The sequence below is a fragment of the Neofelis nebulosa genome, chromosome 8, assembly GCF_028018385.1.
Source record: "Neofelis nebulosa isolate mNeoNeb1 chromosome 8, mNeoNeb1.pri, whole genome shotgun sequence".
In the NCBI taxonomy this organism is placed as follows: domain Eukaryota; kingdom Metazoa; phylum Chordata; class Mammalia; order Carnivora; family Felidae; genus Neofelis; species Neofelis nebulosa.
The window spans coordinates 121,421,044-121,447,900 of record NC_080789.1 but is presented as its reverse complement, the minus strand read 5'-3'; the positions used below and the strand labels follow the sequence as shown (position 1 = coordinate 121,447,900).

Sequence of the window (26,857 nt, the reverse complement as noted above, 5' to 3'; positions counted from 1 at the left end):
TTTTTTTTTCATTATATTGGTAGGTTCACTTCAAGCTTAGATTCTGATCTGTCAAATGGATAGCAATGGCGACATCCATTGTGAGCCTTAGGGAACTCCATAATCTAATCCTGAGGCTTTCCCCAGTCTGTCCCTGAGAAAAAAAAGGGGGGGGGCGAGGCGCTGAAAACAAATCTTCTGCAGTCTCTTTTTACGGGCCTTATATCCCCATTCCAAAACTTCCAGTTTATGGGTGTGTAACTATTAGAACCACTATTGAAAACAGTTTAGATAAAACAGATAGGCATTACCTATCTACTGAAGGTAATAGTACCTGGCCTACCCTCTGACCCAGAAATTCCGCTTCTAGCCTTATACTCAAAGAAACGTCTGCCCATGCGCGCTAAGAGACACGTACAAGAATGTTCATAGCAGCATTATTCATAATGGCCCAAACTGGAAACATTAATGGAGAAATGCTACGTAAAGGGTGGGGTGTTCATACAATGCTGTACTGGCCAGCATCGTGCTACCTGCCACGACATGGATGCATGTCTATAGTGCTGAATAAAAGAAAGCAGATACAAAGGAATGTTCTACGATTCCATTTACACGATGTTCAAAAAGCAGATGAAATCATGGTGTTTAAGGATTCAAGCTCAAGGAGACAGAATTCTAAAGAAAAAGGAGGAAGTGGTTACCGTAGGAGGTTAATAGTATTACTCCTTTAATAGTTGTTATACCTTTCTAAGATGTGAGGTATGTCCTTTTTCCACATTTGGCATTTGAGGAACTTAACCAAGTCCAGACAGGCTCGTCTTGGGTCCAGTTAGAATAGCTTCTCCCAGAACTGGGTCAACTGCTCTGTTGCTCTCCCCAAACTGACGCTTCAGTCCAACGGTACTACTAAAATTGAATTCACATCCCTTTCTCTCTCTTCCCACTGAGATGCATGGCTCATGCTTAGATCACCCAGTAAGATTCCTTAAAGGAGCAGAGCTATAAGTTCTTACATCAGTAAGTCTCTAAATGCTTAGAGCAAGAATTCTTTTTTTTTTTTAGTGTTTATTATTTTTGAGAAAGAGAGAGAGAGAGAGTGCAAGTGGGAGAGGGGCAGAGAGAGAGAGAGAGAGAGAGATAGAGAGAGAGAGAGAGAGAGAGAGAGACAGAATCTGAAGCAGGCTCCAGGCTCTGAGCTGTCAGCACAGAGCCCAACGCGGGGCTCAGACTCACAAACCGTGAGATCATGACCTGAGCCGAAGTCGCAACATTCAACTGACTGAGCCACCCAGGCGCCCCTTAGGGCAAGAATTCTGCCAAAGTTTTTAGAGTCTTCATTGTTAAATTAGAATATTGATGTCTGTTTTGGAGGAATATATGTGAGCATAAATAAGATAATGCATGAAAGGTATTAAGTATAGTGTCTGCCCATAGCAGACTGTCTACAGACAAGAGTGCTCTTCCTTCCTTTTTTCTCTGAGACTCATCTTTTCCCCCCAGTGATGACAGGATCAAGGAAGAAAGAGAAAGAGAAGGGACATTTTCGGAAAACAAATAGCACAAAACCAATAACTTCCAAGTATATTTTGTTGAGGTGGCGACATTCATAAGAGGTCATTAGAGAGGTCCTTACCCCAAACCTTGCATTCACCTGGACTGCTACCATATTTGGAATCTTGCCGTTTGAGTCATTCTTATAAGCTGGGGAGCTGTCACCAGAGTGAATCATTTGCTTCATCATAGTTTTGTATGATGTGGTCTCTCCAAATGTAGTTATTACACCATTTTAGAATCAGCTGGTGTATTCAGGTGAGTAAAGCTAGACGCCGTAAGAAGCAGTCCCTGAATCTCAGTAGCTTTACCAGCAGAATACTGCAGTCACTGCTTATTTCAAGTTCATGAATAGGTTGTAAAGGGTGGTCTTCCCATGCAGGGGCACAGATTCTTTCTATGTAATGTCTCTGCTATCATCCAGGGCCTCAGAGCCCTCTGCTAGATTCTTTGTGTCCAGCTGGCAGCTAACAAGAGACGAAAGGCCAATGTCATGAGAATGTAAGGGTAGTTTTAGGGACCAATGGTAGAAGTCATCTGTATCACTTTGCTTACATTCTATTCGTCAGGATTCAATCGCACAGTCCCACATAGCTGCAGGAAAGGCTGCTAACTTCGTTTAGCTCTCTTCAGGAAGAAAAACAATTTTTTCTCATTGCATCTCATTGCATACCTGGGGTGCAGAGATATGAAGTTCAGTATACATATTTGTAAATATGTTTTTTCAGTGATACTGATACTGAGTCAGAATATCTAGAGCCTAGGAATGCGAAATTGCAACAGATGATTTTCATGGACACTAAACTGGCCCAGAGGTGTTTTTGATGGTTTCCAGCACAAGGGACAGTGGCAGCCCTGTCATTGATCTTACCTCAGATACCAACCTGGGTGCCCTGAGTATTTTTGCAAATCTTTTAGAACGTGCGAGAACTGTAGTATAAGGACTCCCAGGATGGCTTGCCCTCCACACTCAGATTCCAACAGTGCACTGGGAGCGGGTAAGCAGAGCATTTGCCAGGTCCTTTTCTCACTGTTTTGTTCTTCCTCAGACAAAGGGGGATATTGTAGGGCTATACTGAGTGACAGAAATAGAAGCCAGCCCACATAACTCAAATCCATTTACTTTAGGGACATTGTTGAGGTCAGTGCTCAAGACATCATTTTATGGAGACACATAGAAGAAATTTCTCTCAGGTGTCCATACTATAAATAGTTGTTTTTCTATGAGAAAGCAGGTGACTTGTATTTTACCCACTGTGAATCATGACATTTATCATGTTTCCTCTTTGTACTAACTTTTAGGAAGTTTGGAGCCAAAATTTTAGACGATCTATTGCAAGTGTGCAGAACTTAGTTCCACTGTATCTTATTTTCTTACTTTTAACTCAAATATTTGTTTCTTTTCTTAACTTGTTAAAGTGTACATCTTCACACATGCTACTTGGTTTCTATTTTCAATGTGAAGGTCATAGAAATGGATTTTTAATTATTAAATATGATATTGTGACAGAAAAGTGAACAGAAATATTGGCCCATGGTGTTTCAATCGTGTTTTAACCCCTGAGAAATGTTTCCCACAAATGACACGCATGAACCCTTCATCACCCATTTAACCCAGTACCAAAAGACTTTCCTTAGAGACCTCAGAATAGAATATTAGTTAAAACCAGCTTTACTTTTCCAAGGTCACTCTGTCCCAGTCCTCATTTCTTTTTCTGAGATGTAATCCCCTTTTTCTGAGCCCAGAGATAGTACAGAACCTAAAAACCTTCAGGGAGTAGAATGTTGGGTGAACAGCTCTGGGCTTTGATAAGTTTCGCCTCTGTCCAAACGTCCTCACAACAATGTTTAAAATCAAATTGTGGAAAGAAAGCCAGGACAAAAAAGTTCATGTACTTTGAAGACATTTTAAGACCATTATTTAGTAAAAATTTCCCACAATGAATTTAGCTATGGAAGGGATTAAGAGAAAGGTACCCAAACATCCACTCAATTAACTAAAATTTAGTGGGCCTCTCTTTATGTTCTAGTGCTAGTGGCTTTGACCTTATTCCCACTTTACACACGTGCGCGCGCGCACACACACACACACACGAAACAAGCACACCCTCTGGGAGGGAGGGAAGTATTAAGAGGGTGTGGTCGAATTTCTTTTGGCAGCTTCACTGGCCATTGATTTGGGAGACGTTGCCTCCGAAGGCGTGGCCTTTACCTTCAGCACCAAGGCCAGCGCACCTGGCTCTTTCCTGGGTTCCCCGTAACCTCACTAGCGAACTCGCACTCCCAGAACTGTGATAAAGAAATGTTCTTTGTCAACTAAACTGGCCTTCCTTATTCTTAAAAGAACATCATAAATTGTTCTTCACGGAGTGGCCACGGGTACCAGCAGGAAAAGTTTCTGACCAGAGCAGAAAATTTATTCGCGACCTGCCTCCTTCTGAATCTAAGCGCGCGCGCGCACGCTGCCAGATGGGCTGTCTTTTGGTCTGGTTCTGCTCTCATCACTCCCTCTTTGCATCGGGAAGCAGTTAGGAAGAGCATTCTTTGCCTCCTGTCCCAACAGAAAGTGACACACATGCACAGACGGAGACGGAAGGTGGGAGGGGAACGCAAGTGCTCAGGCCTCTGGTCTTCTGAGATTTGTCCTTCTAAGAGCTTTTTACCTCTCGGGTTTGTGTATAACCCTTGACTTTAAGGTTAACAAACAAGAACAATCTACCAAAAAGCTCGCCGTTCCCAACTAAAGTAATACAAACGCGAGGAAGACAAATCGGACCCTGGTAACATTATTCCCATTTCAAGAATGCGGAAACTGAGCCGGAGACGTTAAGCTACTTGCCCAAGAAAACACAGTGACCCAGTGACAAAGGCGAACCAAAAAGCCAGATTTCGTCTTCCTTCCTGTTGGTCTTTCATCAGCAATATATAGTTGCCAACTGTCTTCAGGAGCCCCAATTCTGTACCCCTCCCTCCGGCCCAATTATCTGAAAACCAAAAGAGTAGAAAATCGAAAATGAGATGGAGGTCGGCGGGGATGGGAGGCAGCGGATTGCTGCCGCTTCCTTGCTTCCTTTTTTAGAAACTAAAATCGACTCTGCTTTTCCTGGTTGACAGTCCCTTGCCTGCGGCGCGACTCCTGGCCTCGGCGGGGGTTCGCGCAATCTGGGCGCCTCCAGCTGCCCCTTCTCCTCCACAAGTCGCCAGCCAAAGAGCGTAGGGCCAAAGCGGGACGGAGCGAGGGTGCCCGGGAACCCGTGCCCGTGCCATTGCCGGAGCCGCCCTGGGCGCACCGCGCTGGGCGCCGCTTTCTCTCGCTCGCCCCACGCGCTGCTTGTCCTGAAGCGCAGCGGCTGGCAGGGAGGCCGGTGGGCAGCCAGGGGCCCGCAGGGCTGAGCCCGAGGCCCCGAGCCTGGGCAGCGTGGAGCGTGGAGCAACGGTTTCCCCAGCCAGCTCCCTCCAGGGTTAGCACTCAGTGCCAGGGAGCAGCACGGGTCTTTCCTCGCCCCTCCCCAAGCGCACCCGGGCCAGCTTCCATCTGATTAGAATGTTTCTTCCATCTGATTAGAATGACAGTAGCTTTCAAGTCATTCATTATGAGAATTTTAGTCTTAAAAGAAAAAAGAAGGTCCCACTGTAATTGTGAGTTGTAATAAATGCAAACTTCTGGTGCCTTCCTCTGCAGTATGGAAGACAGTAAAAAATGTGTCTCGTCCAAGCGCACCCCCTCCCCAAGCCCATTGTGAAGTCAATCGCTAACAAAGGGGACGTGTGAATATTCAACACCGAGTCTTTCAGTTGTTATTTTCCGGAATCCCTGAGTCGGCTTTTTTTTTTTTTTTTAAATCGGCGAATACCTGTTTAAGTTTTAAAAGCACATGGAAATAGCCCGCGAGCGACCATATAATTTGATTTGCCAGGCAATCTGCAGAGCGATCGCACATCATTTATAATGTTCATTGAGCATTTTGCCTAATTGTGTCTGTCTCTGAAAGGGCAGCGCACCCCCTCCCGACCGCGAGCAGCACAAGTGGCGACATTCCCATGGAGCGGCCGCGCGGCAGCTTGCCGTATTCAGCGCGGGCGGCCGGGCCGCGCGCTTCCCCGCCCTGGCGACCGGGAGCCCCTGACACTAATAGCTCGCGGCTCAGGTACGAGCGGGCGCCGCGCTTGACTCCATTCAATTCACAACCGGCCGTGCTTGCAGGTGTCGCCTTTTGAAACCTCCATTCAGGCGGCCGCTGTTCACTTCTCGCTGCGCCGCGGGTTTTGTACAGGCGCAAGAATGGGGCTGATTATTCCCGTGCCCACATGCCGCCCCCACACGCCCCCACCCCGTCGGGCGCGAGGCTTTCCTTGGCCAAAAGAGGCGTTTAATTAGTTCTGGGGCCGCAGAGAGCCAGCGTGACCGACAAAGCCCGGCTCCCCAGGTAACCCCGGTTCCCCGCGGCCCCGGGAGGGGGCGCGCGGCGCCAGAGCACCGGCCTCAGGCTGCGCGCTCCCTCCCGCGCCGCGGCGGCTCCCCTGCCCCCCGCGGGCTCTCCCGCAGACGGAGGCTCGCTCGCTGGGTTTGGGTGACCTCGGCCAGCGGCTCCCGCGAGCCCCAGGCGCGGCCAGCCCGGGGCGCTGCTCCCCCTTCCCGCCTTTCTGCCCCCGGAGCCAGGACAGCCGGGTAGATGGAAGCTTAACTGGCAAACGACGGTGGCTGTAGCTGTCTTGCGCGTGGGTGTTCTCCCCATTTCGTGTCATTCTCTCTTTCCCCCTCTCTCCCCACGGGGGCAATGTTTCCGGAAAACACTGTCCCCCTTTATCCTTAAGCCCCCGCGGCTCAGCGCTGCGTGCGCTAAGCTCAAGGCGCAAAGCTGGGCGCGCGAGATGGTGAATGGCTGCCTCGGCGCCGCGGCCAGTGACGCTCCTCTCGCAGCAGCTGCTCGGGCACCTGCGATGGCCCAAAATACACGCAGCGGCTGACGGCGCCGCATTCCCTGGCCCGCCTGCGCCACAGGTACAATCACGCTCCCACCCCACCCGCCCTTGGAGGGGTGCGCGCGCCCAGCCGGGGCAGCCCCTGAGCCGGGATCGCGCCCCCGAGAGCCTGGCCTTTTACTGTGGGCCGCGCACGCTCCCGGGAGAGAGGGGCCGGAGGCTAGGCGCTGTGTCGCCGGACACCTGCGTTGTACCTTTCAGGGCGGAGTGGGCGTCGGCCGCCAGGCGGGGGCTGGGGCCCCTCCCGCCTTATCATTTGATTTCCGCGAGCGTCTGAGGACGCCGGCACCCATTCGTTCCACTCGCTGCGCTCTGTGAACGAGCCTGGGGCGGGCGGAGGGGGCCGGGCTGGGGGAGGGCCGGGTGGTCTCACTCCCCCCTCCCGCCCCGCCGGCCGGGCTGGAGCACAAGTGTTGGGATTCCCACGGACCGGCGTGCTCTGCGGCTGGAGGCCCGGGCACCCGGGGCCCGGGAGACGTGGCGGACACAGAGGGGTTTGTAGACAGGGTGACCTCCGCGCTCCCTCTCTGAAAGGGCCTGAAAGGAGCCGTTTATGGTGCATTACCAGTCAAGGGCTCAGGTACCAGCGCCTTGTGTCGGGAAGCCCCGGCGGCCGCCCGTGCTGCAGGTGTCAACTATACAAACGCCCCGGGAAGGGGGGCTCTGAGAAGGGGGGCAGGGGAGGGGCGCTTGGCTGCGCCAGCGCCCGCCGTTCGCGCGGTTTAGTCTTTTTCTCTTCTTCCGCGAGAGCCGCCAGCCTGGGGTGCAGGCCCAGGTCTTGAGGGGGTGGAAGAGAAAGCAGCGGGGGCAGGGGACTACGGCAGGTTATTTATGGGACTCCCCGGCCCAGTTTCAAGGCTGGGGGCAGAGGCAGGTCACAAGAGACGAGAACTTCTGAGTGGAGGCGAAGGCTGTGCCAGGGAAGGGGCATTTGCCCGTGTTGGGGTGCTTGAACCTCCAGGGGCCTGCTCGATTTAGCCTGAATTTCCCAAGCAGGCCCATCTTCGCCTTGTCTATCTTCCTGTGCAAAGATGGGCCTGAGTTTGGGTGCACCTTTTACAAAGGTGAAAGCACTGGCCTCTCTTCTCAGGCTCCCTCCCAGTGCCAGAGTCACCCCCTGCCCAGAAGAAACCGAGGAAGGTGCTATTCCCTAGGTGGGTAACCCGCGTGGACCCCTCTGTTCTGCCAAAGACCCCAGAAGCCAAGAACTCAAACCCCTCAGGTTGGCCTCTGTAAGGCAAAACTTCCTAATGCTATTTTCCTTAGGGAGGAGAATGTTAATGGAGTTGACTTCCTAGGTCGGCCCTCAAAATCCTTCACGGAGTCAAAAAAACTGTTGAAAAATAGCACGGGGCACTGTAACAAGTGGCGTTTAATGATTTTCAGGGCCAACCTGAAAAAGAGAATGAGGCAGACGCCAATTTTAGGAGGGTCTGAATGAATCCTGTGGGTACTCCTAAAGGTTTTAGAGGTGGTCTGCCTTATTTCCTTATCGGATATTAGCTTCTCGCTAATATTCTAATGTTTTCCTTTTTGCAGGTGCGTCACCATAATTACGTTTATAGGCGTCATCTATTATTAGAATTGGCCTTTGACTAAGAGATTTTCTTAAAGGAACAGAGAAATTGGAAAAGGGAATTGGTGAAAGGATAAGATGGGTGTGTGTCTGAAAAGAATAGTTTAAGAGAAGAAAGGGGGAGAATAGATTTCTTACAAAGTAAGAGAAAGTCCTTCCCATCTAAAAGCAAGGAGCAAACCACTTCCACTCTCACAACTGAATTTCTTGAATAAGTTGCCCAAATCAGGTGTCTCTGTTTCCTCACCTTTATTCAGTCCTCAGCACACTGTATTCTGGCCTGCACTCTCACACTGAAACTCTCCTTAGCCCTTTTCACCAGTAACTTCCATGCCCCCACACTTAAGGATAACTTCCAGACCTTATCACGCATAAAACTGCAGGAAACAGGCCCGCCATTCATCCTGATACCAAGAGCAGAATCCTCTGAATCATTTTTGTTTCTCTCTCTTTTCCAAGCCCCCCATTCAGTAAGTTACCACGTCCTAAAATCCCCTTTCTAGAATGTGTCTCCAATCTGCGGTCCCCAGTTCAGGCTTTCAGAATCTCTCAGCCAGCCATTCCTTGCAGTCTTCTGATTGGCCTCCCTGCCTGCCTGTAATCCTGCTTTGCTCCAGTCCGTTCTCATTCTCCAACCTGGCTGCCTGAGGGTCCTTTCTAAACGGTAAAGTTGATCGTGTTACCCCCTGCCGAAAACCCTTCCCTGGCTTCCCCATTCCCTGACTGCTTATGTAGAAATTGTAAACTTGTGCTACTCCAGGGCTCCCGTGCTAGTCAATTACACACATTGTAAAGAATAAGACAAACACATTTTAACATAATGAAGTAAAAATATAGATTATAGGGGCGCCTGGGTGGCTCAGTCAGTTGAGCATCTGACTCTTGATTTCCGCTTTGGTCATGATCCCAGGGTTGTGGGATAGAGCTCCGAATTGGGCTCTGTGCTGAGTGTGGAGCCTGCTTAAGATTCTCACTCTCTCACGGGGTGCCTGGGTGACTCAGTTGGTTAAGCATCTGCCTTTGGCTCAGATCATGATTTTGCAATTCCTGAGTTTGAGCCCCGTGTCCGGCTCTGTGCAGATGGCTCAGAGCCTGGAGCCTGCTTTGGATTCTCCCTCTCTCTCTCTCTCTCTCTCTCTCTGCCCCTCCCCTGCTCGGATGCTCTCTCTCAAAAATAAATAAACATTTTAAAAAATGTTTTAAAAAGATCTCGCTCTCTCTCCCTCTGCTTCTCCCCAGCTCACACCCTCTCTTTCTGTCTAAAAATATAGATATAGATTATAATTCATTATTTTCTTCTCATACTCCAGTGGATCTTCTTATCCACTCTGGAGATGATTGGTCTGTGTTATGCCAAATCCCTTAATACAGCTTACAAGGTCTTTCTTAATCTAGGGCCTGCCTACATTTCCATTCTCATCACCTCTCTTTACTTCATCCTTAATAAAGTTCTTTTATTTCTTCAAAGCCATGACAACCATTCCCTGTTTGTCTGTTTCACATTTATTTCAACCTCTATTTGCTATGCCCAGTAGGTGATAAGCTCCATGAAAAAAGATCTGCTGTGTTTATCATTCTGTCACCTGTGCTTATCACCATTCCTGGCACAGAATAGGTTCTTTTTTTTTTTTTTTTTTTTTTAACATTTTTTATTTATTTTTGGGACAGAGAGAGACAGAGCATGAACGGGGGAGGGGCAGAGAGAGAGGGAGACACAGAATCGGAAACAGGCTCCAGGCTCCGAGCCGTCAGCCCAGAGCCTGACGCGGGGCTCGAACTCACGGACCGCGAGATCGTGACCTGGCTGAAGTCGGACGCTTAACCGACTGCGCCACCCAGGCGCCCCCAGAATAGGTTCTTGATAAATATTTGCCACACCGATGAACGCGGTGCTCCTCAGAAGCAGCCATTTTTTCCACAAAAAGACTAGAAAGCAGAGAAAACTGCCCCATAGACATAAGAACCAAGCAGAGGTTGCAGAGGGAGCAAAATGAGGCACAGGAAAGATGGAGAGAGTGTCCAGACATCTTTCCGGATCATGAGGCATTGACTAGGATACAAATTAGGCTGCTCTATAAAACAGGGTAAAATATAGTGGTTCAAGTGGGACGGAATTCTGTTTCTCACAAAAACAAAACAAAACTGGACAGGCACTCCGGGCTTGGTGTGGGGTCTAAATGACGTGGGCGATTCAGACTCCTTCTGTCTGGTTGCACACACATCCTCAACCTCTAGCTTTCATCTCGTGGTTCAAAGTGGCTGCTCCAACGGCTGCCATTGCATCCGTATTCCAACCAGCAGAAAGAGGGAAAGTGGTAACACAGGGCGCGTTCTTCCCCGGAGGTCGAGCACCCAAAGGGAGTATCACTTCTGCTCATGACCTGTCAGTTAGAAGTTAGTTTCATAGCCACACTGAGCTACAAGGGCCACTAGAAAAGGCAGTTTTCATGCTGGGTGCCCATGTGTCCAGCTAACATCGTGGGGTTCTGTGACCAAAGGAAGAAGGAGAGACCGGACATCAGAGTTTTCAGTATCCAAGACACCCCGTCCTGCTGCCTTCCCGAGGCCTCGCTAAATTCCTGCTCTTGGATTCCCGGAATCGCCCGGTGTCCCGTGCCATAGCCGTCTTTAAATGTTTAAGGTAGTTCAAGTTGTTTTCTGTGAGCTGGAATCAGATTTTAAACTAGTATGCTAATGTACCGAGTATGTCTACAGTGACCCAAGGTAAAGTTCTGCAAGACAGGTGTATCAGGCTAAGCCAGGTGATGCAGCAGCAGCCGCCCCAAATCTCAGTGGCTGAACACAGCTAGAAGTTTCTAGTCCAGGTTCCCTGTTCCATGAGGGTTTTCAGGGGGACCCTGTGCCTCACAGTCACTCAAGGTCCCAGGCTGACGGACGTTTTGCTTCTGGAAGGAAAAGCAAATGGCATGCCGGCTCTTAGCGCTTCTTCCCAGAAACGCCATGTTTGTTCTACTCATCTCGTATTTACCCCAAACCACAGCGCACCCCAAAGACAGTAGGGAAGCCACAAGCTTATCTACCCCCTGCCTGGAAGAAGACACAGAGATCCACAGCTTGTCCTGCCAGCTCACCACACAGGTGGCGACCTAAGAGTGGACGCTTTTCGGGTTAACCCTTATTGTAAAGCACCTAGAATGCCTAACACCATCCTTCTGTGCCTTCCCCTCTTCTCTGCTCAGATCTGCCCAGCCGAAGAGGAAAAGCGCTAAGTACTGGGGGCCTCTAAGGCCAGTGTCAACATAAAGCTCTCACCTCACTTTAAATCAGGGTGGCGAGAAGTCAAAGGGACGAGGCATCGGCGGCTTTGTCCTTAGTTCCACCCGAGACATCTCCTACACATTTTCCTACTCCCACGCATTCCACAGTAGGAATGTCTACACATTTTCCTACTCTATCTTGGATTTTTGCAATGGGCTTGTGCTCAGGTAGGTTTCAAGCATCTGAAAAAAAAAAGACACGAGGACACGTGTGAGAAAGGAAGGTGTTCTGCCCCGAGGAGAATACAGAGAAAGAGGCTTCCAAGGCTGGCAAAGCCTAAATGAAGGTGAGAGATTCCAGGGGCTTCGGGAAATCTCCGACTCCTCCCAAAATGTTGCAAGAAGGCCACGTTTTAAAAATTCGTCCCTGTGATTTATGGCATTACCTTTCAAGGGCACTAAAACATGCCAGAGAGATGACCCCTCGGTTGCTATGGGAGGCTCACACCTTAGTGGAGATGTTTTCCTTTATGGCCTCTGGCTGAGATCAATGGCCCTGAAGTAATCTGCTTTTAAAGAGGGCAGAAAGGATAATTTGGAGCACCGGACATTCTTTGAGGACACGGGTCTTGGTGGGGCATAGATGTGGTCATCAGGAGGCCACTCCGTGCCGGAGCGGAGGCACGACTAAGAAAGGAGACCCCAAAAGGCAAAGTGAAATGCACTGACCGTGGGCTTGCTGGAGACCCGACCTGTCACATCCCATGGATTTGCTGGCACCCACTCCCCTAAAGCAGGGAAAACCACGGGCGATTGCCTGCCTTGGGCTTTTGTAAGTGTATTCAAACTCCCAGCAACACGTTTCTGCCCCTTCCTGTGTGATTAGACTCACTCAAGACTCACCTAGCACAGTATCGTTCTCCTTACAAACCCCTAACCCTCCACAATAGCCCTTACTACGCTGGATTGAAACGATCGCTCCCTCTCCAACTACCCCAGGGATGTCTTAAGTCAGAGAGACTGCATTTTATTTATCTCTGTATCCCCAACATTTAACATGGTGACTGAACACAGTTAATGCTCAAAACATGGTATTTTTAATGTTTATTTTTGAGAGAGAGAGACAGACAGCATGAGCAGGAGAGGGGCAGAGAGAGAGAGAGAGGGAGACACAGAATTCGAAGTAGGCTCCAGGCTCTGAGCTGTCAGCACAGAGCCCCACGCGGGGCTCGAACCCACAAACTGCAAGATCATGACCTGAGCCCAAGTCGGACGCTTAACAGACGGAGCTACCCAGGCACCCCTCAAAATGTGTTTTTAAAGGGATAAAATGAGACTTAAAAGAAAGCGTGTTCACATTGTCTCAGTATTTCCTGAGGAAATATTTCCAGGAAGTATTTCCACATTATTTATCTTTCTATATAATGATGCAAAAAAAAAAAAATAATAATAAGACACTTTGGCTTTAAAAGAGAAACGTAACTGATTGTTTGGCATTATATAGACCAGCAGTCTCCAAAGTGAACAAGATGTTCCATTGGACTACAGGAAAAATCTTAGAACTTTAATTATATTTTTTCTCATCTTCCTAAAATTTCTTTTTATACATGTTGATAAATGTATGCAATATATTAATACAGTCTTATTTCTATGCAATTTTAAATGCATAAATATACGGGGCGCCTGGGTGGCGCAGTCGGTTAAGCGTCCGACTTCAGCCAGGTCACGATCTCGCGGTCCGTGAGTTCGAGCCCCGCGTCAGGCTCTGGGCTGATGGCTCGGAGCCTGGAGCCTGTTTCCGATTCTGTGTCTCCCTCTCTCTCTGCCCCTGCCCCGTTCATGCTTTGTCTCTCTCTGTCCCAAAAATAAATAAAAAACGTTGAAAAAAAAAATTAAAAAAAAAAAAAAATAAATGCATAAATATACATAAATTCACATTTAGAGTACGTGCTCAAACACGGTAGTGATAAGATGTGAGGCACAGCCTATCTTATTCCCTACACATGCACAGTGTTTTTCTCCCCTTATTTAACAGCATTCCAAATTTTAACCAGGACGACCACTGGCTACCCACTTAAGACCATATTGTCAGCTTCCCTTGCAGCTAACAGTGGCCATGTGATGGCTCAGGCCAACTGAATGTCAGCAGCTTTGATGTGTGCAAACTTCAGGTCATGTTCTTAAAGTTTTGTTTTGTTTTTTAAGTTTATTTATTTTGAGAGAAAGAGAGAGAAAGAATCCCAAGCAAGCTCAGTGCTATCAGCACAGAGCCTGACTCGGGGCTTGAACTCAAGAACCGGGAGATCATGACCCCAGCTGAAATCAGGAGTCGGAGGCTTAACTGACTGAGCCACCCAGGCACCCCTAGGTCACGTTCTTAAAAGGAAAGGAGTGTGCCTTTTGTTTTTCCTTCTTCTTGGTGGCTGGGAGGCAGATATAAGGGTGGGAGCTGGAGTGGCCATCTTAGACCTGGGATTCGGAGACATATTTCAGGAAGACAGAGTAGCAAGTCACAAGGAAGTTTGACCCCAGCCCATTTAGTCTCTGTATAAACTTCAGATTGCTTATGCTTGGATTATTACATGAGAGAGATATAAAGGTAATTTTTTTTAGGCTTATTTATTTATTTTGAGAGAGAGAGAGAGAGAGGAAGAAAGAGAGAGGGAGGGGCAGAGACAGAGTGAGAGAGAGAGAGAGAGAGAGAGAGAGAGAGAGAGAGAATCCCAAGCGGGTTCCACACCAATAGCACAGAGTCCGGAGCGGGGCTCAATCCCACGAACCATGAGATCATGACCTGGGCCAAAACCAAGAGGTGGACGCTCAACTGACTGAGCCACCCAGGCACCCCTAAATGTAGTATCTTAATCGCTCTTATCTTTTTTTTTTTATTTTTTTTTTTATTTTTTTAAATTTTTTTTTCAACGTTTATTTATTTATTTTTGGGACAGAGAGAGACAGAGCATGAACGGGGGAGGGACAGAGAGAGAGGGAGACACAGAATCGGAAACAGGCTCCAGGCTCCGAGCCATCAGCCCAGAGCCTGACGCGGGGCTCGAACTCACGGACCGCGAGATCGTGACCTGGCTGAAGTCGGACGCTTAACCGACTGCGCCACCCAGGCGCCCCTCGCTCTTATCTTTAGATATTTGTTAAAGAGGTCAGACCTTTATCCAGAATAATGCAAGGTGTGCAGTCAAAAAAAACTGGAGACAATCAAAGTCTTAAATCGATTCCTTTATAGAGACAAGCAGGGCTCCAGGTAAGAGATACCAGTGGAAGAGAACCCTTCGGTTTTGTTTTTTTTTTTAATGCCTGTGATATCACTTCTCATTCATACCTTTAACTCGCCTTACTGTGAGTAAACATTTCACAGAATATAAGCGTATGCACTCATTACATGGTACACTTTAAACGTATATAGTGTGATAGAGTGATATATCACTATATCTCAATAAAGCTGGTTCCCCAGCTTTGGATATATGTTATGTACGTATACGTGTATAGGCACGTATATGTGCATACGCATAATCTCAACGCTTTTCACAGAAAAACCAATACAACCACCAGTAAAAGCTTTTATGGGGGGGCGCCTGGGTGTCTCAGTTGGTTAAGTGTCCGACTCTCAGTTTCAGCTCAGGTCACGATCTCCTGGTCTCATGAGTTTGAGCCCCCACGTCAGGCTCTGCGCTGGCAGTGCTGAGCTTGTTTGAGAGTCTCTCCCCCTCTCTCTGCCCCTCCCCCACTCACACTGTCTCTGTCTCTCTCAAAATAAATAAATAAAACTTAAAAAATATTTTATTTTTTTATTTTTTTTTTCAACGTTTTTTATTTATTTTTGGGACAGAGAGAGACAGAGCATGAACGGGGGAGGGGCAGAGAGAGAGGGAGACACAGAATCGGAAACAGGCTCCAGGCTCCGAGCCATCAGCCCAGAGCCTGACGCGGGGCTCGAACTCACGGACCGTGAGATCGTGACCTGGCTGAAGTCGGACGCTTAACCGACTGAGCCACCCAGGCGCCCCTAAAAAATATTTTAAAAGGTAAGTTTTTATGGGCCCTCAGCGTCAGCTTAAATTATTATTAATATGAAATTGCTTAAATATTTGCTAATATAAAGTTGGCATCCACTCTAGATGTGTGTTGTTCTTTGATTTCTTTTTAATCTAGAAGTCAATAAAATTCAAACTAACCTTAATGCGACCGACGATATGACTTTGTGGTAACGACATTCACCATTCACAAAGTTGATGTGATGTTGGTCCCTACGGTGTATTCATTTCTCCCCCACTTTAATTAATTAATTTATCATGGAAACTACCATAATGGCTTTGTTTGTCTAGCCTGTGTTGTGGTTAGTTAGTCTTTTCTGGGCGCAGGCACAATGTCTGTGTGTTTTCTTTAGCAGTTAAAATAGCCTCTCTGTTGGTACCACCACAGTCTTAAACTTGAATGTTAATTCAAATTCAGGCTCCAAGTCCAAAGGCAGGCCAGGTTATAGGGTGGTCATCCAGATGGAACAGAATATGCTCATACTTTGTTGTCATTTTAAAACGATCATCTACACAAGGCCACAAAAAAAAATGAAAAAAAGTCATAATTTATGGAGCTTTAAGAAATACAGATCCAGGAAATCCAAAGTCCATGGAAATGAGAGCTCTAATGAGAGGTTCTCACCAGGACAATCAGATTCCTGGGTATGGAAACATCCCTTGTTACGAAGAGTGGAAAAGGCTCTAATCCCCTGGTTAGACGGGCATGAGCAGACTGTGGAGAGATTGTAGCATAGAACAGTCCCACCTGATTTTTCCTTCCAGGTGAGGAAATGACCTCTGGTTTCCCCAAAGGGCCAGTAAGAATGGAGGCGTGAGGGGGAAATCCAGCCCCCGCCCCACTCACATATGCCAGGTCTCAGTGTGGGTCTAACCAGTGTCTCTGAGAGGCTCCTGTGGAAGAGAAACAGGACAGACAGCTTGGCCTCCGTGAACACCCTCAGTCGAGTGCTGGGGTCTTGCTCTGCTCCTTTCCAGGCTTTTCTCCATGGGCCACAGTGTATAAATGGGTCATTCTTCTAGCCCCCACCGTATAGCCATGAACATTAGCAAAAGACTATAAACTATAGCAAAAGACTACAACTATTAGCCTAATCCTAACTGCCCCCAAAAGTTCTGAGAACAGCTGCACCTCCTCGTGTCAATGGGGAGTGAAGCTTAGCATTTGTTGATCCATTTGTTGATACGTGTCCCCTCTCCCTCTGGGGACCAAGTAGAGGTTGGCCGGCAAAGCCAATAAGAACGACTCCCATCTGGGTATTAAGACTTCTGCTTCCCACTGACAGTCTATCCTTGTCCGTTCCACCAGTGTTTACTGAGCATCTACCCCTGCGAAGCCACTTACTGACCAGCCGCTACTGTGTGCCTGGCCCTGTATTTATATTGCCCTTGCCTCTCACACTATGCAATGAGACAGTAGCGTTATTATTTCCTTTCGCATATGCAGAAATGGAGGCACAGGTGGATTCACTGCGTTGCCCAAACAGCTGATCGGTAGCAGAGCCACTGGAATCCAGGCTCCAGTGTCGACTCGTGAACTCTGTGCTACCCAGCCTCTCCGGCTTAATGCCCAGGGATTGCAGTGGAAAGTGAGGGGCTACTTTCCAGGTCACAGAAATAGGCTTAAGTCTCTAGTGGAGGCTTAAGACCCCGAGAAGGGTCTTGTAGTGGCAAAACCCGAGGCACGCAAGCTATATACAGGGGGCTGGTGTCTCGGAACACACAAGCATGAAAGTTGGCCTCCTGGACCTTGGGGCGGCTCTCCCGAATAACTGATGTTTCCTGCGTCATCAGTAGGCACTTTCCTGCTTGAACTAAGCACGGTCTGCCATAAGCTTCTTTGAGGAAGGTTAACTCAGCTAAGGAAAAACGTTTGCTCTACACAATTTTAAGGCAACGATAATAAGAAGACCACTTCAGTTCCCCAACACCTACAGGACCACCGAGTAGAAGGTAAGGTCTTATTGATAGGAAGCAGAAACAAATCCTAAGGGCATCAAAATCATGGCCTGCCAAGTAAGGAATAAAGTCAGACCACAGACATAACACAGAGGTATTCTAAGAAAGGCAGGAAGTATGATCTCAATTCTGACTTCCCAGGAGCGAGTCGTTCTCAGGTGAAAGCGAAATTGTACAGTGGTAAAGTCAGATGCTCAACCGTCATGCCGCTGTTAAAGCCTGTCAGTAAAGACATGCGGAAATGATGATGGCATCAGCCAAGTGAAAAATGCAAGGTACAAAATTAGGAAAACATGGAAGGAAATGGACCAAAATGTTAACAGTAGTCGCCTCAGGGCTGTGGGACTGTGGACGACGCAGGCAATGTAGTGGTTTTATTGAGTAGCTAGTAATTTTAAGTTGCCTTTATATTGTCGAATCCCGATAAATCTTGTTGATATTGATTTCATGCAGCAGATAACATCTGATCCAATGCCACCGCGTTTCAATCACACTGCATGGAGGACTTAGACGATTACAGAAGGGGCTCATGCAGGACCTGGCCCACGGGCAGGGCACCCTGGGCCTGCCTGCCCCTGTCAGCCCTCATTTGTCCTATTTGCAAGAAGGTTCTTGCTGACTGGCACAAGCTGATATCCGGTCTCTCTGGAGAACTCCTCCAGGGCTTATATGAAGAGATCACAATCCAAACATTTTCTTTAAAAAAAGTTCATCAATTTCAAAACTACGTTTTTGCATATCTGTTCACATATTTCAAAAATCAAAAAATCCTAAACAGTCTACAAGGAAAAATTCTATCCATTAGCCACTCCGTGCCTTTCTCAATGTGACTGACGTCATCCGTTTCCTATGTATCCATCTAGAGACATTTGATGCCTGCCCAGATACACTCGTATATATTCACTGTCCTCTTTTTTTAAATTTTTTTTTTTTAATTTTTTTTTTCAACGTTTTTTATTTATTTTTGGGACAGAGAGAGACAGAGCATGAACGGGGGAGGGGCAGAGAGAGAGGGAGACACAGAATCGGAAACAGGCTCCAGGCTCTGAGCCATCAGCCCAGAGCCTGACGCGGGGCTCGAACTCACGGACCGCGAGATCGTGACCTGGCTGAAGTCGGATGCTTAACCGACTGCGCCACCCAGGCGCCCCTTTAAATTTTTTTTAATGTTTATTTTTGACAGAGAGAGAGAGAGACAGAGAGCATGAGTGGGGGAGGGGCAGAGAGAGAGGGAGACACAGAATCTGAAACAGGCTCCAGGCTCTGAGCTGTCAGCACAGAGCCTGATGTGGGGCTTGAACTCACAGACATCAAGATCATGACCTGAGCCGAAGTCTGATGCTCAGCCGACTGAGCCACCCAGGTGCCCCCTGTCTTCTTTTTTAAATGCAAGTGGGAGCATACTAACCTCTCTTGTTCCTTTTACTTAATGATGTATCTTGGAGATCATTTCATATCACTATACCTAAAGCATTCTTTTCCTTTGGTAAGGCTGCTGAATATATCACTATATGGATGTACCACAGTCCACTTAAGGCCCTACAGACTGACACAAAGCCAGAAAACACAGACAGCTTTGACAAGAAACAAACAGGAAAAAAAAAAAGCCCAAAGTTCCCGTTTCTATTAAATTATTATTATTATTTTCTTTTCACTGCTCACTGTGGAGGCCAAGTCTGGTAATAATGATTTTTGGTGTTTACATTAAAAGGTCAAACACCTTTAAGAATAACAGGACTGAAGGACAGAGCTCAGAAGCTTTGCTATTCATTAAAGAAACCTTGGCATGACGGAAAACACTTATTTGGATAATTATATCAGCATTTTGGTGTTTCTCCCTCAAAAGATTAATGTTTAACAATGGGAAATGTAAAGTCAAGAAGGAAGGAGGTGGGTGTTTAGCATTTGGAGTCTCTCTGTGTTTCACGACAGACCTGTATCTCCTGCCCTCATTCCCAAATGGGATATGGCCCAGCTGGGTTTTGTTTGTTCGTTTGTTTGTTTTTTAGGCCGAGAAGCCTCAGAGTAGATAGAGTGTTTGACGGCAACATCTGGAAAACAATTCTGACATCTCACCTCCTTGTGCTACAAATCTACTTATTTCTACTTGTGGCTCAATGCTGGCAGCTGTGTTACGCCCAGAGAGTTACTTAGCCTATCTGAATCTTCATATTTGCAAATAATAACAATACCTGCAGCGTATCAAGGTGCTACGTTAGATGCAAATCAGCAGAGGGGCGCCTGGGTGGCTCAGTCGGTTAAGCGTCCGACTTCAGCCAGGTCACGATCTCGCGGTCCGTGAGTTCGAGCCCCGCGTCGGGCTCTGGGCTGACGGCTCGGAGCCTGGAGCCTGTTTCCGATTCTGTGTCTCCCTCTCTCTCTCTGCCCCTCCCCCGTTCATGCTCTGTCTCTCTCTGTCCCAAAAATAAATAAAAAATTAAAAAAAAAATTAAAAAAAAAAAAGATGCAAATCAGCCAATCCACGTGAAAATCATATTAAATGAGCTACATTAGGCGTAAAGACAAAGGAGGGGCAGAAAGATGCTATGTAACATATTTTAGATACAAAACCACACAGACCTGGGGTTGCATTCTGACGCCTTCTCATACCGGCCATGCAACCGTGGACGGAAGGCTGAGCCTTGCTTATTGGCCAGCTGAAGTAAGGAGGACACTCTTCAGGTTGCAGAATTATGAGGGTGAATGATAAACACGTCTGCAAGTCCTCCAAAATGCTGGTTCCTACCTTTCCTAGCACTCGTATTACTCTTTCTACCTATCTTAGTATAAAATAAATTGCAGGCCTTCTAAACAATTCAAGGAGCTCTGACTAGTGGAAAGGACCATAGGAGTGAAACAAAGAAAACCAGAGAGAAATCCTCAGGGCATCTGGAGAAATGGAACGTTAATTACGGATGGAGTGAAAAGTACAGGAGAGGCACGGTGATGTAGGCAGGGGTAGTTCAAGGAAAGCCTTGTAAGCTGGGTCAAGCATCCTCAAGGCCCATCATTTCCAGGATGGAACGCAATGTCACATGATCACAGGGGGCCTTCTCAGTGGAAAAACCATCCATAACCAATAAAGTGTGACTTTGGGGCCAGAGAAAGCCCCATGATCCCATATTTAATTTTGTATACTTTGTCTTATGCCAGGAATAGCACCATTCAGTGATTCCTCCCTCAGCACTCAGGAGGCGCTGTGGTATCCAAAGTGCAGCCAGGACTCCGGAGAGTTGGGGAGGCCAGGAAGGTGGTACCTGGTAATCTGGGCAGATTTAGAACAGGGCCGGGACTGACTCCTTTGCACACCAATATAAACCTACCCTTTATGAATGGGTATAAGCAAGGCTGGAACTCGCTCTCAGCAGCCAGTGGAACCAGCACTGGGCTGAAGTAACCCGCTGTGTGACCTTAGGGAAGTCACTGAACCCTGCTGGGCCTCAGAAACCTTTCACCATTAATCCCATGATTCTATTTTTCAAATCCTTTCCTAGCAGAAGAGGGATAAAGAATGGGTTGCTGGGGCACCTGGGTGGCTCAGTCAGTTAAGCGTCTGACTTTGGCTCAGGTCAGGATCTCACTGTTCATGGGTTCGAGCCCCACATCGGGCTCTGCACTGACAGCACGGCACCTGCTTTGGATCCTCGGTCTCTCTCTCTCTCTCTCTCTCTCTCTTTCTGCCCCTCCTCCACTCTCTCCCCCACTCTCTCGCGCACTGTCTACATAGACCCAGCAGGCATCAGACCCCATGGGCACAGACGAAAGGCAAGTTGAAGGATGGAGAGCCCGGAGGCCCCACTCTTCATTAGTGATGTCTGCCCGAAACTCATCCTGGGAAAGAACCAGGGGGGCCTGGGTTCCAACTCTCCAGTCTTTGCTCCCAAAAGCTAGGGCAAGATGCTAGAAGGGTTTGGTGGGAAACGGATGAACAAATATGCAGATGAACAAGTATTCGGGTCCTTGAGACTCCTGGGAGGGAGAGAGCTGAGAGGCACGGTGGGGTGGGGGCAGCAAGGCTTCCTCGGTGCCCAGTGGGCCTTGCCAGAAGTTCTGGAACCGAGAACCTTGAAGACGTATGAGGCTCCTAGGCAGCCCCGACAGAGTGTGTGAGGAGTCAACTGGGCCCCGGGGCAGCAGGTGGCACTGAGCAAAGACTTGAAAAAAAAAAAAAAATCACAAGGCCTCACCAGTATTGTAACTAAAAAGAAGCAATTGCCCCTGCCACTGCTGACCTTAGAGGATGGGTGTTAGTTTATAATGAGGCAGGTATTTCTCAAGATGTCAGGGAACATCTCTTCTGAGGACAGAGATGTTGTGGGAGGAGAAGGATGCTGGGCCTTAGCAGGGGTGAGGAGGCTCACAGCTCTGGGACCAGCTCTGTCCCTCTCTTCACGAAGTACACCTGCAAACTTTTGACCCTGTCCCTCTCCGTGTGCCCAGAGGATCCACGAAGAGTGGAGGGAGGGGCTGGAATGAGAGCTGGGCCTCCAACCATTTCCTCAACCAACCTGTTGCTTCCTGAGGCGGAGGGCAGCCGTCCACACTGTTGGGACCTCCAGTGACCCAGAGAAAATGTCCTTTATTAGTGGTGAAGTCTTTCTTCTTTTTATTAGAGAAAAGAACCATCATGTCTTACTTACATGCATGCCCACACCAGTATCCCAGTCTCTGCAGGCCTAGCCCTTGGTCCCAACAGGAGTGGTCTCCAGACAGTCGGTGATTCTTTAAGGGGGACACGGTGGGGGTGAGGAACAAGAGGGTGAAGAAGGTTATGTCTGGAACACGTGACTATCCTGTCTTTTCCTCCTATCCCATGCTTGTCCACGAAGCCCGAGAACTGCCCAGAATGTTCACACTAGCTCTGCTTAGCCTCATGGGGCAGTAAGGTTTCCAGCTCGTTTCCCATTAGCTCACCTAGGTGCCCAAGGTAATTATCTGTACTTTACCACAAACTCACTGAGCCTATGTGGGATGATTTTGTGTGGAAGCTAACTGTTAAAATCACACGGGGTAAAAAGACACCCCATATACACGCCTACTGACTCCCAGGACCCCCAGCTCCCTCCCCAACATAACCACTTTCTCCAAAGCCACCTGGATGAATCAGAGAAGGCCCCTCAGCCTCTCCAAGAGACCGCCTTTGTAGGCTGGATTCCAGCCTTCACTGAACGGTTAGCAATATTTTGGATAAGGCTTTGAAGTCTGATCATTTATTATTCTCCCAAGTCCTCCGACTGATCCAAGAGCGTGTTGCCACTTAATTTCAGTCCAACCAAGTGAGGGAAAGGGATGAGGGCCTTTTAAATGTAAAGAGAACTGGGTGTACACCACCAGCTGGCTAGATCTGTGGTCTTGACCCCCCACTCCCCAAAAGCTTCCTTCTCTTTGAGGTGAGACAGATAAATCTAGATGCACGAAACTGCAACTCAGGTCTGACACAGGCTACGCAGCCATGTTTGCATCAGTGTCATGGATAGCCACCTCACCAGGAAGGGGCACAGGCTGACACAGGAAAGAACTTGCTGTAAAACAGTAAGTCTTTGGGTTAAAATTGTTTGGGGTTTTTGACATTAATCTCTGGTCTTGTAATTGTACGTAATTTTTGCCCTTACCTTTTGGGTCACAGCAGTTGAGTTGGAAACAGTGTAAGGTCTAAAACCAAGCAGCGTGTTGAAATCGCTGTTCTTAAAAGGCACGGCCTTGGATTTTGAGAGGAGTCTGAAAACGCCCTAGAAGCCTCTGGTGAGACAAGTGTCTGAAAAAGGAAGCGGCTGACCCACGAAGCCCTCGCCTCTCAGTCTTCTGTTCAGAGAACGTGCGCCACTTTGCTCTCCCGGGGTGCGAGTTGGAGCTTGGCTTTTTCCAGGAATTGCCCCGACCTTGAAAGTGTTTCTTTGTTACTCTTATACTGAAGAATTCGAGTTGCATCGCCGGCTGTGATAAAGCGTGTCATAGGCCATAGCACACAGGTTTTGTGTTTGGGTTTTTTTTTTTTAAAGGTCGAGAAAGAAAAAAAAAAAAAAATCATTCAGGGACAGTCCCGGTGGCCAGTCAGAAAGGTGAGGGACCCAGGCTTTGAAAGGGTTCACACTCGCCCTTTAACTTCCATGCCCTCCCTCCGGACTGCTCCAGAGCAGACGATTCATTGGACTCCTTTTGTATCAGGTTTTACTGCTCCGAACCCCTAGGGTCTCGATTTGCTCTCCGCAGAAACGTGCCCCACTGAGCCGCTCTCCAAGGCAGCCCCTCCAGTGTCCCCATCTATTTCTCCCGGGCGGGGTAAAGGAGGGGAGGGGAGACCGGCCGAAGGCTCGCGCCCCTCTTCTCCGGCCTGAGTCTGGAACGCGTGGGAGCTGCACGGCGTCGCCTCCCCACCCCACCCGCACACACCGTGCAAACTTTACAGGAGTCCTTGAAAAGTGCGCTGACGAGAGGAGACCCAGCGAAACTCAGGCGGGAGGCCGGCGCGCGCAAGGGGCCGGCGAATGCACCCCGCCGGACAGCCCGGCGTTTGTCCCCGGACCCCCGAGCTCCGCCCGCGATCCGCTCCGCACCCTGCGCCGCCGACGCGCACCCATGGGACCTTTGGTGGCTGCGAGCAGACGCCTCGCGCCGCGCGTCCCAGTCCCCGCGCGGAAGGGCCCAGCCTCGCGCAACGCGCGGGAGACGAGCGGCGGGCGCCGCGGGCCGCAGGGACCCCCGGAGGCCCGCGCCCCGCAGGCGCTCGTCGGAGGAGCGGGCGGGGAGGGACGCGAGGGGCCCCGGGCCGCGCGAGCCCCGCCCCCTCTTCGCCCCGGGAGCTCCCACTGGGAGCGAAGCCGCCCGGGCCCCGGCGCCGCCGACGGGGCCTCCCTGCCCCCCCTCCCGCCGGCACCCCGCACTCGGTGATTGGCTGGCGCCGCGGGTCCCTGGCACGCGCCTGTGGATGTAGTTATAAGAATCCTCGCGTGCCGGCCCTGGGCTTCAGCAAGTCGGCCACAGCCCTCCCCGGCGCAGCGCGGGCGCCCGCCAGAGCCGAGCGGCCGCGGACACTCCAGGGAGGCCGGGGGGCGGGCGGCGGGCGGCGGGCGGGCAGCGCTCACCGCCTCTGGCGCACCAGCCCGGAGGGAGGGGGCTTGCCTCTCGAGCCAGAACTGCAACGTCAAACATCCCGGGAGCCACCTCAGCCGCCCCCCGCCCCGGGCCCGCGGCGGCACGGAGCATGGACGCGGTGCTGCTAGAGCACTTCCCCGGGGGCCTGGACGCCTTCCCGTCTCCTTACTTTGACGAGGAGGACTTCTTCACCGACCAGTCCTCTCGGGACCCGCTGGAGGACGGCGATGAGCTGCTGGCGGACGAGCAGGCGGAGGTGGAGTTCCTCAGCCACCAGCTGCACGAGTACTGCTACCGCGACGGGGCGTGCCTGCTGCTGCAGCCCGCGCCCTCGGCGGCCCCGCACGCGCTCGCCCCGCCGCCCTCGGGGGGCCCCGGCGAGCCGGAGGACGGCGGCGGCGGCGGCTACTGCTGCGACGCAGGGGCGCCCCCCGGCGGCTTCCCCTACTCGCCCGGCTCGCCGCCCGCGTGCCTGGCCTACCCGTGCGCGGGGGCGGCCGTGCTGTCCCCCGAGGCCCGGCTGCGCGGCCTGAGCGGGGAGGCGGCGGCGGCGGCGCGGCGGCGGCGGCGGGTGCGCTCCGAGGCCGAGCTGCAGCAGCTGCGGCAGGCGGCCAACGTGCGCGAGCGGCGGCGCATGCAGTCCATCAACGACGCCTTCGAGGGGCTGCGCTCGCACATCCCCACGCTGCCCTACGAGAAGCGCCTCTCCAAGGTGGACACGCTGCGCCTGGCCATCGGCTACATCAACTTCCTCAGCGAGCTGGTGCAGGCCGACCTGCCGCTGCGCGGCGGCGGCGCGGGCGGCGGCGGGGGGCCGGGCGGCGGCGGGCGCCTGGGCGGGGACAGCCCGGGCAGCCAGACCCAGAAAGTCATCATCTGCCATCGGGGCACCCGTAAGTGCGTCCGCAGCCCAGCTCGGGGAGACGGGGACGGGCACGGGAAGGTCCCGGAGGGGCTGGGTGAACGGACCCACCGGCCGAGCGACGGACAGTTAGAGGGTCCGTCGGCACCGGCGACCTTGAGCACGAGTCGGCGTTCGGCAGGGTCCTTCTGCCACTTGACCGCGGCTGGGAGGGCATGCGTCTCCGGCAGATTTGCAGCTCCAGGGATTCCGGGGAGTGGGCGCTGGGGGGCTCAAGGGGTGGAGGAAGCGGGGTCGTTGTAATAAAACCTAAGACCCGCCCGTTCGGCCGAGGCGCCCAGGACGGGATCCTAAAGGACCAGAGAGGGCATCGCTGGGAATACAGTTGGACGTTCATGGTCTGTTTTCTCTTCTCACCTCCTCAGGGTCCCCCTCCCCCAGCGACCCGGATTATGGCCTCCCTCCCCTGGCAGGACACTCCCTCTCATGGACTGATGAAAAGCAACTCAAAGAACAAAATATTATCCGAACAGCCAAAGTGTGGACCCCAGAGGACCCCAGAAAACTCACCAACAAATCTCCCTTCAACAACATAGAAAACGAACCGCCTTTTGAGTTTGTGTCCTGAGAAGCCCCAGACCCGCCTGAGGATCTGATTCTGTCTCTGTGCATATTGTACATGTAAATATCAATAATGTAATTTAAGAATCACATTTTTCTAAAGGCAATCAACTGTTATTTATCTATTTATTATCCTGTCGAGTTAATGAAATAGACGATCTCTTTTTAAGTATATAATTTATATAATTTATCCTGATTTTCTAAAAATATGCAATAGCCTGTGATTTCCCCCCCAGCACCTTTGGCAGAACTCTGCGTTGTTGGAAGAACTCTGGCCGGACAACTTCATGCTAATTTATTGCCAGATATGGTTTATTTCTAAGTGATGTTAATAAATGCTGTTTACACTTTTTTCTAAAAGTTACTTGTCTAATACATGAGGGGGGTAGCTTTTTAAAAAGAAGAATGAACTTTGTAAAAGATAACTGAACCAGCCATGCAAAATGTAGCTTTCTAGCAAGAAACCACCTTTCAGTTAGATTTAGCTGACAGTGGGTAAGAGGGTTAGGCCCCACCTCTTGCCCCTTATCTGCATCCCTTGCCCTAAATAGTAACTTTGGCCTATATTTATCCTACCCTCCAAACACCCTATGAGGCAAATGGTCATGGCGTATTTATTATTCCCATTTCTCAGAGGGGAAAGCGAAGGCTCAGAGACGATGTTTGACTCACCCAAGGTCACCTTGCCCTGTCTCACCGTAGTGCTTGAAGCGAGCGAGTTGGGTCCAGTGGGAACAAAAAGCTAGTTTCTGGGCTGGCTGAGGGAGGGGGTCATGGTGCTTCCGCGGGCTGGGGAGGAAGAGGTGCTCGTGAGCTCCCCGGTGACCCATCCCTCCTGTAGTTACAGGATCAGGTATGTGGACCCGAGTACTCCTCTCAAGGGAGACGGGGTAGACCAGGACGCTGACGTCGGGAGACCCCCTGGGATGCCTCCCAACACAATCCAGGGTCTTTTAGGTAAGGCGAG

General features: G+C 50.0%; 1 protein-coding gene across 2 annotated transcripts in view; it reads left to right on the top strand.

Annotated features, from left to right (window-relative positions):
- The window catches only part of PTF1A (pancreas associated transcription factor 1a), a 72,822-nt gene extending 46,580 nt beyond the window's left edge, over nt 1–26,242 (top strand). Inside the window, exons 1-2 of one of the 2 annotated variants that reach the window (XM_058681697.1) lie at nt 24,387–25,300; nt 25,695–26,242. In XM_058681697.1, coding sequence (XP_058537680.1) covers nt 24,517–25,300; nt 25,695–25,897 — 987 coding nt within the window. In that variant the 5' untranslated portion in view covers nt 24,387–24,516 and the 3' untranslated portion in view covers nt 25,898–26,242. Of the gene's footprint in view, nt 1–24,386; nt 25,301–25,694 lie in introns of those variants that run through there. The other variant, XR_009247745.1, reaches the window with a different exon arrangement.
- Nucleotides 26,243–26,857: the final 615 nt, after the last annotated feature.